This window comes from Paramormyrops kingsleyae, chromosome 5 (assembly GCF_048594095.1).
Source record: "Paramormyrops kingsleyae isolate MSU_618 chromosome 5, PKINGS_0.4, whole genome shotgun sequence".
In the NCBI taxonomy this organism is placed as follows: domain Eukaryota; kingdom Metazoa; phylum Chordata; class Actinopteri; order Osteoglossiformes; family Mormyridae; genus Paramormyrops; species Paramormyrops kingsleyae.
In genome coordinates this window covers 18190926-18204162 of record NC_132801.1, presented here as the reverse complement: position 1 = coordinate 18204162, position 13237 = coordinate 18190926, and the positions used below count along the sequence as shown (strand labels likewise).

At 39.6% G+C, this 13237-nt stretch overlaps 1 protein-coding gene across 1 annotated transcript; it reads left to right on the top strand.

The window, feature by feature from the left end:
- The first annotated feature begins 1045 nt into the window (after positions 1–1045).
- Positions 1046–11763, top strand: dhrs7cb (dehydrogenase/reductase (SDR family) member 7Cb). The gene is made up of 7 exons (XM_023831186.2): positions 1046–1218; positions 2536–2692; positions 4137–4249; positions 4945–5155; positions 6802–6894; positions 7099–7257; positions 9338–11763. The coding sequence occupies exons 2-7, from the start codon at positions 2539–2541 to the stop codon at positions 9544–9546; spliced, it is 939 nt and encodes a 312-aa protein (XP_023686954.1). The 5' UTR covers positions 1046–1218; positions 2536–2538; the 3' UTR covers positions 9547–11763.
- The last annotated feature ends 1474 nt before the right edge of the window (positions 11764–13237 follow it).

Here is a 13237-nt window from a genome sequence, read left to right as displayed (position 1 = left end):
CTGTTACCGAACACACAGGCTGCGTGATCCATCTACATTTAATTAAGAAGCATTGATCCATGGCTAAAATACAACGTAAGCTGCTTCTCAGTGCCTGCATTGTTTGTCGATGCTACATTGCGCCATTATATGTAATTTTTATATTGTGTCAGTACAATGGCACCTATTTCAAAGTGTAGCTCCTTTGTGAGAAATAAAATGGAGCAATTTGCTGCTAATCGACTCCCCTTTCACATTTGAGGGTTCTGGGCTGCTCTCTGCCTTTCAGGAAGATGATAAGTGACAGAGTTGGGCATCCTGAGGGGAATGCACAATAGACGAGGCTGACCCTGATGGTTCTTCACCGATTGTACACTTTGAAAAGACAGGCTTGTGTACTGTGTTGCCTGGAATAGGTTCTAGGTGACCCCATAACCCAGGGCAGGATAAATGGTTAGAAGATGGATGGATGCTACTGTACATTTTCAAAGCCACAAAGCTGCAAATGTAAAGCAATTCCTAACAAATAAAACCTGTGTTTTGAATAAGCTTCAGCAGAGAAGAAGCAGAGGAGAGTTCTTTAGATTATATCTAATATGCTCCAAAAGTTTATATTTAAAACTTCTTTTGGGCCTAGTATTTACAGAGGTGTGTGCATGGTAGTATTTCTGAAATAGCGACACACTGAGTGAGGCTAGTAGCATAGCGCATTTGATGTTTTCTAACATAACCTTGAAACTAAAAGCTACAATCAGTGTAATCTAGTAAAAGGTTACACAGAGAGATGTAGTTCAAGATTGGACCTTTATTACATGTAAACCTTGCTGGAAAAAGCTTCAACTGCAGTTTGACAGCGCTGTTCCACTGTCGCCTTCCTTTAGTTTTCCTTCCTATCACTTTCTGAACATGTGACAGCGTACTGTGGTCGATACAGGGAGATCTTTTCTGAGGACGCACAAAGAAAAACGCAGCCCCCCCCCCCCATTTTTCTGTGCTTGTTGGCCACAAACTGTCATGCTATGGATAATACATGTCACACATGAAAACTGACAGACTCAGCTGCAAGCTATTAAAAGAATTCAAGCCCCTGCTGGTTGTTCCAGTAGCTGTGCAGAGGGTGCCTGTGAATGGAGGGAGAGTCGAACTGCCCGATCCACTAATTAAACCTGGGAAACAGCAGCCACTCTCAGCTTGGATTTTGCTCCTCATGTACGGCATCCCAAATTAACCCGATCGCAGGTGAGTAGCTGTGTCAGACCAGTGGTTACCACCGCCACAGCACAGTGTTGTGTCAACCTTTCCTGTGTTGTGGAGACCTCACTGTAAACTCTCCTTCTGTCACCCTCCTCAGTCTTCCGGTTGCTGCATTTTGCTTTCATAATCTTTTTGGCACGATTATCAGCCTGTTTCATTTTTGACAGATGTGCGGGACAATGAACAAAGTCGTTTTTTGTGTGAACTTGCTGGTTTTTTTTTTTTTTTAGTGAGGTACCTTCCAACAGTATCCTGGTGGCTACACTGTGTTAGGCATTTTCTGGACAGCTAATCTAGGCCAGGGTATATTTAGAATCGGCTCCCAGACACACTGTACATGGTGTGGTATAATGCTCTTGTTTTAGAGCGGGCAAATACCATTACAGTAGTCAAACAACTTTTACTGTTAATATCGATTTTTGTAAGTCTTGATATCTAAGAATAATTTTTTGCTTGAGTTGGCCCTGTGGTTAGTGCCTAGTTAGTCCCTTCCACAAATTCTGATCCCAGCTGGGGGTGTGTACACCAACACGTCCCCTTAGAAGCGTCCTTCAGTGCAAAGACAAGGTCTGAACGCACTGTGCCTTATGCCTGGGTCACTATAGCCAAACCTGGGTAAGTCAATTAAAACAGAAGGATTATTTTTTAGATTTTCACTTATTCTCCTGGGAATAACACACACGTTACCAGATATACATGATATGTAATTTGGTCGTTTTCGCTTAATATAGAAATTACAGTAGTCACAACATTTTCTATTCATAAAAATTAGGAAATATATGATTATGCATGGTCTTTTCGGCAAACTGAGGACTATGTACCTCAAGAATTGTTATTAGGAAATTATCCTAAGCAAATGAGTTTTCCTTGCTTTGCAGATATGTGTGTGTACATATTTATATATATATATATGCAAAACAAAGAACACTGATTTATACGTACATACATACATACATATATATCTGTGTGTGTGTGTGTGTGTGTGTGTATATATATATATATATACACACACACACACACACATATATAGCTGCACTCCTTGAATGTAATTTCCATTTCTTTCTATGCTTTCCCTGTTTTCCAAGAATGCTCACACCCAGGTCACTCTATTCCTAGAATATGTAATTGGTACAGTAGGACTGTTCCTGTTAGTTCATCAAGATCTTTTTATTTTTATGGTATCCCTTGTGTTCTCGAAGACTTTTCTGTCTGTACTTTGCTTGTTTCTGACAGAATTATCTGACGTATCCCCACCAAGGAACATGCTAACCAATTTGATGTGTCTTTGCATTTGTCTTCCAGAAAATGGGAATAACATCCATTTTTGTTCTGCCCATTCTGGTGGTTCTGGGGGCAGGAGTATATTACGTCTACAATGAGGTGCAAAAGTTCATGTCCAAGTCTGTGGTGCGCAACAAAGTGGTCGTGATAACAGACGCCACATCAGGAGTAGGAACCGGTAACATCTCCTACATGCATGTCCTACAGTTTTTATGCTACAAACCAGTGGATTCTCAAAATATAGTCATATATCCACACTTTCCATGGAACTACACATTCATCCTCTGAAACTGAGCCTGTAATCCTGGATCAATCACTGAAGAATCTTTATTACATTGGCGGAGGTTCCATAGTGTTCTATGTCAAGCCATAAATTGAATATATACACTTGCATTTTCTTAGAAATGAAATTCCAAAAATTATACTACATAATAAAGCTCAGATTTATTAAATGAGTATCAAGTTGCTAGTCCTGTTTTATATAGAGACTGCAGGACATGGAGAATATTGCTGACTGCCATGTAAATAATTTGTTATTTTTAGCAGTCGACACCAGCAAGAAGTATAATTAAAATAGCATATTAGCCGAGATAAGTGCTACTAGGTAAATACAGTGACGTAATTGGTCAATATAAAACGAAGATACATAATTACTCATCTGAGGACATTTATAAGATTTCTTTCTAAAAAAAAAAAAGACATATTTTCAGACACTAAGTATTTCTGAACAAAACACCAGGTTGGTTTTGTTATCACCTCTGACTTTCAGGAAAATACCACAGTAAGAAAATACATTTTTTATCAGTGAACCAGTGTTCCTTCTGTCACTATGGGATACCACTGAGTATCGTGCCACTGCTTAGTTATTTGATATTGGAATTGATTTGGAATTGATTTGGAATTGATGTGGGATTGATTTGGGATTGATTTGTTTCCATGCACCAGTATGTTTTACATCAGGCTGACACTGAATCATCTGGATATGTGGACAATTTGACGACACTTGGGTTCAGTTTTATTGCTGTAGCACTGACCACCACTATAAAACAAAATATATAGAATTTAATGCCTGCATCTAATTTAACAAAAATACATTTATGCACACTGGAAGAGATTACAGCAATGTAGGGACTATCATTTTCAATGTGTCAAATGCTTGCCTTCACCAACCCCACCCAACATCCACATTCAGATAGCTGGTCCTCCCCATGTCCCCTATAGCAGTGTTTCCCAAAGCAGCTCTCAGGGGCCCCCAGAAAGCTCCATGTTTTTGCTTCCTCTCAGCTCCCCGCCAGACCATCTTGGGGTCCCCGAGGGCTGGTTAGAGAATCTCTGCCCTACGGTGCTGTGCCCTGCCAGCCCCCATATTCGTGATCTCCGCCCCCCCTGCTTCACTGTGTGTCACCAGGTTCAGCATATACAACCCAGAGGACTGAAAATCCCAAAACAGAAACACAGCTGTGAGCTGGGGGGGAGGAGGGGGGGGATACTGTTGTCCTCTGCCACTGGAATGGTGGCACGGTGGGCTTCCAGTTAGCTAGGGGCCGGCGGCTCGTTTCATGTGACATTGGCCCATCTCTCTTTCTTTCTGTCCCTCGTTCTCTCTCTCTCTCTCTCTGTAGAATGTGCCAGGTTGTTCCACACACGAGGGGCCAGGCTTATCCTCTGCGGCAAGAGCTACGACAAGCTGGAATCTCTTAGCGATGCGCTGAGCAGTGCGTCAGACCCGCGCATGGTGCGTGTGCCCCGAGCCGCCGCCGAACTGCATCGCTTTACTGATTTTTCACTGAATCAAATCTTCCCGAAATCGATTGCAGGCTCAGCCAGCTGCTGGGGCGCAGCATTATTCTTTGATGCTTTTCATGTCAAAGCCTTGACCCTCTATCCTCCGTCTCATTTTAAGCATCAACATTTCCTCCACATCTGATTAAACAATGGGTGGATTTCCGCTGAAACAGCACGCTGTCCTTGCATATTTATAAGTCTGGAAAATCATTTCACGTGAAACACCTCACATTTATGATTTCATCTAGAGCTGCATGTGCAACATGTGAATTAATAATACAGTAAATCAATTAAAAATGAAAAGATTTGCACCATTGTTCTATTTGAAATATGTCCTATTTGACTCACTGATTTAACTTCAAATTTAAATCAGTCAACAAAAATAAATCAGTTGCTTAATTCTCAAGGGGGGTTAGCAGGCCACATTTCATTGTAATGCCTCTAAAATGCCAAAAAAATTAAATGCTAAATGTAGAAATATGTACACAAAATTTCTGTGGTGAAATTACTGTATGATAAGTAGAGCAGAATCCATCTACTACTTACATTTTTATATGTCGATAACTTTTATCATGTTCTATGTAGCGTCATGATGTTAGTGAGTGTCGTTCTGATAATTTGTGATGTTGCCGTTTCCCATCAAAGACCTTCACCCCCAAGCTAGTGCTGCTCGATTTCAGCGACATGGACAGCATGCCCAGCATCGTCACAGAGATCCTCGAGTGCTTCGGCTGTGTGGACGTCCTGATCTGCAACAGCAGCATGAAGGTCAAGGCACCAGTGCAGGCCCTCTCTCTGGAAATGGACAAGACAATCATGGATGTAAACTACTTTGGACCCGTCACCTTGGCCAAAGGTACACACTGGCACTGGCCTAGTTCAGTGCTGACCTGCTTCTCAGTTTTAATTGCCAAGGGTAAGAAAGCCACGTAAATAAGAACACTGTCCGACATAATTAGGTAAACGTAAATGGCAGCATGAGGTACGGACTGTATCTGTGAAATTGGACAAGTTAATATAACTGCAAATAAAATTCTCAATTCTAACACTTAGTTGAAAACCCTTTGCAGGCAATAACTGCCTGAAGTCTTGAGCTCATGGACATGACCAGACGCTGGGTTTCCTCCTTATAATGCTCTGCCAGGCCTTTACTGCAGCAGCTTTCAGTTGCTGTTTGTTTGAGGGTCTTTCTGTCTGTAGTTTAGTCTTTAGCAAGTGAAATGCATGATCGATGGGGTTGAGATCAGGTGACTGACTTGGCCATTCGAGAATATTCCACTTCTTTGCTTTAATAAAGTCCTTCGTTGCTTTTGCTGTGTGTTTTGGGTCATTGTCCATCTGCATTATGAAACGCTGTCCAATCAATTTGGCTGCATTTGGCTGGATTTGTGCAGACATGACGTCTCTGAACACCTCAGCATTCATTCGACTGCTTCCATCCTGTGTCACGTCATCAAGAAACACTAAAGACCCAGTGCCACTGGCAGCCACTGGCAGCCACTGGCAGCCACTGGCAGCCACTGGCAGCCACTGGCAGCCACTGGCAGCCACTGGCAGCCACTGGCAGCCACTGGCAGCCATGCACGCCCAAGCCATCACACTGCCTCCACCATGTTTTACAGATGATGCAGTGTTCTTTGGATCATAAGCTGTTCCAGCCCTTCTCCATACTTTTTTCTTTCCATCATTCTGATACAGGTTGAACTGTGCTGGCTTTTTTAGATGTTTTTTGCAAAGTCCAATCTAGCCTTTCTATTCTTAAGGCTTATGAGTGGCTTGCATCTTGCTTGCAGTGAACCCTCTGTATTTGCTTTCATGCAGTCTTCTCTTTAAGATAGACTTGGATATTGATACTCCTACCTCCTGGTTGGCTGTCATGAAGGGGTTTCTCTTCACCGTGGAAACGATTCTGCGATCATCCCCCAATGGTGTCTTCCGTGGACGTGCTTTCTTTCTTTCTTTCTTTCTTTCTTTCTTTCTTTCTTTCTTTCTTTTTCTCAGGATGTACCAAACTGTGGATTTTGCCACTCCTAATGTTGTGCCAATTTCTCAAATTGTTTTTTTCTGTTTTCGCAGCATAAGGATGGCCTGTTTCACATGCATACTGAGTTCCTTTAACCACATGTTGTATGTTCACACCTCAATCTTCCAAATGCAAACAAGACACCTCAAATCAACTCCAGGCCTTTTATCTGCTTAATTGGTCATGAAAGAACAAAGGAATTGCCCACACCTGTCCATGAAATAGCTTTTAAGTGAATTGTCCAATTACTTTTGGCCCCTTTAAAAAAGGTTGGCACATGTTAATGAGCTGAAACTCCTAAACCCTTCATCCAATTTGAATGTGGATCTGAGTCTGCACTTTATGTCCATGCCCACTGTATAACTTCAATTGGAATATATTTCAGTAAACAAGTAAAATAGTAAAACTTGTGTCAAATATATATGGACCTAATTGTAGTCAGTCACAAACTTTAAACCCGTGTACTTGTCTTGTTGCAGGTGTTCTGCTGTCCATGATCTCCAGGAGGACCGGTCACCTGTTACTGGTTAACAGCATCCAGGGCAAACTGGCTGTACCATTCCGCACTGCGTGTATGTATTTAGTAGAGCTTACAAAATTGGTTCTATTTTACTAGAATTAACAAGAGAACACGAAGTGATAAGGTGGAAAATCTGTAGGACTGAGACTGAATTCATCAGTAGTAGCATTTCAAGGAGAAGATTCTGAAAGAGTACAAGAAGGAAACTATTTCATTGCTGGGCTGCTCCTGAAGTTTCGTTTTCCTCTTCTTGGAGATGCGGCATCCAAGCATGCGGTGCAGGCCTTCTTCGACTGCCTGCGGGCCGAGGTGGAGGAAAGCGGCATCTCGGTCAGCACCATCGGCCACACGTTCATCAGCGCCTTGGCCCAGGACCTCAGCCCGTCCTCGCCGTCTGACAATCCCTTCTGGACCTGTAAGTCACCCAACTGCAGCTGGGCTTCAGTAGCGCCCTACTCCCTGCAAAATTAAAAAAAATAATCTGCAAAATCTCCTGACTCATTGCTGATACATGCACATATTTGTTTAAAGGGGCCCTGTTATGCTCATTTTCACTGTTCATAATTTTATTTTTGGGGTCTACTAGAATAGATTTACATACATACAAAAACACATGATTTTTCTCATACTGTACATCTCTGTTCACTTCGTCTGTAACTCTGCCTGAAATGATCTGTTAAAGCTTTAAGCCCCACCCACCATAAGCCCAGTGAGTTATGATTGGTGAGCTTGCCTGATTGGTCAGCTTGTCAGGTAGGTGGCCAATAAGGACTTTGTTATGAGGTGACCTCACCATGTCACAGAAATAGAACAGTGGTTTCTGCACTGAGAGTTACTCCCTTTGGTGTGAACTTTGGGCCTTGAGACTTTGCAGACCGTTTACATGCACATAAAGCTTTATAACACACAAAAGGAAAAACTGGAAATGCATAATCAGGCCCCTCTGTCTCTTGTTCCTTTTTCTTCATGCTCTGAGTTTTTTACATTCTCACTAGTCTCACTCTGATCTTTCTAACTTACTCAGGAAGATGAAACCTTCTTCCTGTGCTTCTGATGTGTTGCTGACAAAACTATACTGCTGCAAAATGTTGAATGCATAGGCCCACACCTTTTAAACATTATAAATTGCTCCTTGACATCTGGCGTTGTTCCTTCTCATTTTAAGCCGTAATTCAACCACTGTTGAAGAAAAACAATTTAGATCCATCTCTACTGAGCAACTACAGGCCCATCTCAAAACTGCCTTTTATTGCCAAAGTTTTAGAAAAGGTTGTTGAACAGCAACTCGGTGCCTTCTTAGATGAGCACCAGCTCTTTGATCCATTTCAGTCTGCTTTTAAGAGGCAGCACTCCACAGAAACTGTTCTCCTTAAAGTTCTTAATGATCTTTTAATTGCTGCTGATGGGGGCCTGTGTTCTGTGCTTATTCTGTTGGATTTCAGTGCAGCATTTGACACGGTGGACCATCAGATTTTAATGAATAGGTTAGAGCAGTTAGTGGGCGTTTCTGATTCAGCTTTAGACTGTGTGGCTGATTTTACATCTGACGCTGCACCTTTGACATATGGGGTGCCTCAGGGTTCGGTTCCTGGTCTGTTACTCTTTTCACTTTATATTCTCCCTCTATCTCTAATCCTCAAGTCCTACCAGGGCATCTCATACCACCTTTATGCAGATGATATTCAGCTCTATTTCTCATTTAAACCCTCTCAATTGAACAAACTATCTACTTTGGTTGCCTGCTTATCTCATGTGAGGGACTGGTACAGTAACAATTACCTACAATTGTACTTTGGAAAACCGAGATGTCAGTTGTAGCCCCCCCTAGCTTCCACTCCGAGATCAGCCTAAAGCTTTCTTCTGTCTCTCCTGCCTCTAACTCGAGCCTCCGTAATCTTGGGGTTACATTGCATCAGTCTCTAAGCCTTAACTCCCATGTAAGTTCAGTTAGCCGTTCATGTTTCAAGCACCAGAATACATTGCCCACCTGCTTCATCGCTATACAGCCTGTCGGGAGCTCTGATCTGGACAGTAGGGTCTATTAGTGGTCCCTCGTACCTGACTGAAAACTCGTGGTGATTGTGCTTTTCAGGCAGTGGCACCTAGGCTCTGGAACAACTTGTCATATGGCTTGTGCACTGCTGTTTCAGTGGTCTCTTAAAAAACAGCTCAAAACCTTTCTTTTTAGTCAGGCTTTTACTCAGAGCTGAGTAATCATTGTTTTATCTTTGTGTTTTGTTTTTATGGCATGTTTTATACATTTGTTTGCTGTTTATGTACTGTTTTATACTTTGTCTCTCTAGTTTGTATTCTCTCCCCTGTTTTACTTTGTTTTACTACTGTATAGCGGTTTGTGACTTTTTGTATTAGATAAGCGCTTTATAACAAAATTTATGCCCTTGTATTTCATGTTCTAGATGTACTCTAATCACATTTGTATGTAACTGTTGGTAAGCTCATCATGGTGAGAATGGTGCCTCCTTGGTGTATCCCAGTCGTTTACAGACAGCTGTCCCATGGAGTTCACCCAGTGGACCTGGCTGAGGAGATTCTGAGCACGGTGAGCAGGAAGAAGAGGGAGGTCCTCCTAGCCCACCCCATCCCAAGAGTGGCACTCTATATCAGGTCCATCTTCCCAAGCCTCTTCTTTGCAGTGGTTGCAGCTGGAGTGAAAGACTCAGCCATGGCTGAACAGCTACAGTAGAAAGAGAACATGGGTATACAGAGTGGCTGGCACATATGTGGCTAATCTAGACCAAGCCTGGTCCATTTTCTATGTGTGTGCTGTAGGTTACAGTATAAGGCTAATGAAACGTAGGAGACTGAAAGTGAACGTCTGTAAGGTGGTAATTTAGTCAATAGTTTTAAGACATGATAGACTGATGTGCATAACGAAGGGAAATAAAAAGAACAAATCAGAATCTATGAATTTTCTGTGACTTAAAATAAAACCTGTTTCACAGTATTTTTAAAACCTCAGACTGGTGAGATGTATTCGGTGGAAAAAACAGAAAACAGTACTTAACTAAGAATTAGAGGTGAGTTCTCTATTATATAAACATTTAGTCATGTACAAATTATTAAGAAACAGCAGCATAATAAGATTTTTGTGTTATTATTTTAGATTAAATGCCATAAAATACATTTCTTAATGCTGATAGGATATATATCAGGGGGAATTAGTATTTTTAGAAAAACAGCACTGTCTCTGTATAATGAGATGGTGTATAAATCAGGAAAAAATGTCATTGTCATCAAATGATAACTTACACTGAGCAAAGTTATTTCTACTAAGCTTAAAAGCATCAGCATTATTCCTGACCTCTTAAAATTCGTTTTGACGGCGTACTGTATGTGGAAACTAGCAAAACACCGCCCCCTATTGGCGAATGCAGTGAATTATTGCAACAAGAAAAAGATCGTGCAAATGATTGTGTCTGCTTTGGTTGTGTTGCGGTAGCTTGGAAAATGTTTGAATCCATCAGCTATTTTTCGTCAATGTACAAATACACGCGGTCGTGCCACAATGAAAATATAGAGGCCTATTTTGTAAAACACGTTCTAAATGACAGATTTAACAAAATCTACAGTATTTATTCCTGTTGTAAAAGCAGCGCGTTTTCTTTTCTAATTATTTACGTTATAGATAGTGACGCTGAAAAAAATCGACAAAACATAAAATCGACAATGTCACGAAGCTGATCAGGCAAGGGTGTCACTGGCAGCTGTGCGTCAACATGGGCGACTTCCTCAGTTACACAAGATGACTAAAATGCGCATGAACACTACGTACTAAACTAAGCCACATGACGCGACAGACGCAGGCATCTATCTAAATGTAACTACACCTTGTTTAATCTGTTCGAATTCAATTTTATGTTTTGCATCTGATGTAAATAGGTTCTAGGTTGTATTAAAAGCGTTTCTTAATAATCTCCTTCCGTAAATATCACGCTGTGTCCTATAGGCTATATGGAAGCCCGTTTCCGCCACGTTAAAAAAGTTAAAATAATTACAACTTTATTTCTCAGAATTACAACTTTATGGTTCGCTAATTTATTATTATTATTATTAATAATAATTAGGCACCACTACAAAAAAGAGTGCAGTTAATGTGTATGTGTTTGTATTGATGCTTTTTGAGTGTTTATTGCACTTAATACCGTATTCACTGAATGACAGAATGTCAGCAGCTGGTTACAATGAATTTTCAAATGGTTTTTAAAAATCAGACTGAAAATTCATTCCCAATGGAAAATATAACGGCAATATTTTGTGATTTTGTCCGTTGGTGCTCCACTTTCACTCAGACAAGCGGTTTTTCAATTCAATAAAATTCAATTTATTTTTATATAGCGCCTTTCACAACAGAGTCGTCTCAAGACGCGTTACATGGATGTTTTGTGGTACATGACAACATCATTACAACATGATGTTTTGAACATGAATTGAATTTTGGGTATTATTCTACCCCGTGCATGAGCATTTTTAATTGTTTTGTAAAATAACAACAACAATACGTTATATGTCTTCATGTAATAGCCTATACTTTGTCTGTGGTATTCTAAAATCCGCACATATCATATTTTGAATCCTGGAATAAAGTACATAAAATTGTTGTGCCAAGTAACAATATTAAATTTTGCTCACATGGGATGAATATGTGTTCTGTCTAAGGTGCAGCTATACAAGTTAACAAAAATTACAATGAAACATTTGTAACTTTAAAGGCGATACGTACGTATTACCCTTTACAAAAATGTATTTTTTGGGTAACTCATCATAATATATGGCTAAAGAACTTTCTGGATGGATGCAAGCTGCATTTCGTTGCCAGGTACTTGTGACATGTGCAATGACAATAAAGTTGAATTCTATTGTATTCTATTCTATTCTATAATAAAGGTGGTATTTTCAAACAGCCATTTTTTCTTTTTTTTCTTGCGAGAAACACTGTAGATTTAAATATCTTTTCATCCTGAAATGCTTTTCCGGTGAAGATAATAAAAATAAGCATTATAAACAAAGTATAGATAAAAAATGAATTGAGATTAAATAAAATGTCCCCAGCACCCTGTTGTAGTCTGTACTTAACACACTGACATATAAAAACGTGGATGGATGTTGTTTATTATCCATCATCTTAAGAGAGGAAGAGCATCTCTCTTTTTTGCGTATATTAAAATTAAATAGCAAGGCTACGCAGATAAAACAGCGGAAATGCATGCAGAAAGCACGTTCGAAAAACTTTGGGAAAATGTATCAGTTATATTGTGGATGCCTTAAAAATGAAAATAATAATTGAATCAAACAAAATTAACCATTTTAAACAATTGCATAATTATATTTTTAAAATGAAACACTTGGAATACAGGTATAGTTGGAGTCATTGGCATTGCATGTAATTTTGTCACTCTACTATAATTGACTAGTCCTGTTAGAATACCCTCAGTCAGCCGGGAAGTCACACTTGTTTATATTGGACGGTTCATTCAAAGCAAAATTATTCTTCAGATTCATACGTTCTTGCAAGAGAATGATTAAAATCCTTACAAATGTCTGACGTCAAATTCCAAAATGAGTCTTTTTCACTTTTTAAAAATCATTTTAGCAGTTAAGGAAAAATAGAAATATTTTGCCAAACATTAACAGTATTTTGTTTGGTGATATAGTTTGCTTCTTCCAAATAAGTTTCCTTTACAATATTTGAGAGCGATTAATAAAGATTCGGCATTCACCATCAGAAATTCCAGCATTTTTACATTTATAGATATGTAAAATATTATAAAACACTAGTTAATTAGATATTATAAAATACTGCAAATTCTGCTGTGGGAAAATAAAAGTAAAAACCTCTATTCGGAAGTTTCAATTTAAGTTACAGATACATGGTCATGATTCCGGTATATTTTGTTTTCACCAGCAGATGGGGCTAATGGCACATTTGTTTTAGTGCCATTCTGCCTAATACCAGAGCAGCATGTCAAAGGGCTAGCTGTTATTATCATTTATATACTGTAATCGTCAAAGGGTAAGTTTATTAAACACGACATTTTACTAATGCATTTTTAGCTGAACATTAACATAGATTAATAGTGCAAATGATTGGCCCTTGAAGTAATTTGTACTACTTAATAGAGAAGTGATGGTTGGAGTGGTAATCACTTTATAATATGACTATTAAAATCAACGTTATTTGGCTCAATGGCATTTATTTTTAGTGATGAAAGATAGCAACACTCATCTTTAATGCCCAAATCTGTTATTTCGTTCCCTTGGATGTAATATTTGATATATTTAAACAACTGATTCTCCAGCTCACTTACTGTAGGTTAGGCATCAGAAAACTGATACAATTACACTTGTCTGACATAGTTGGAAAATTGCTATTATGC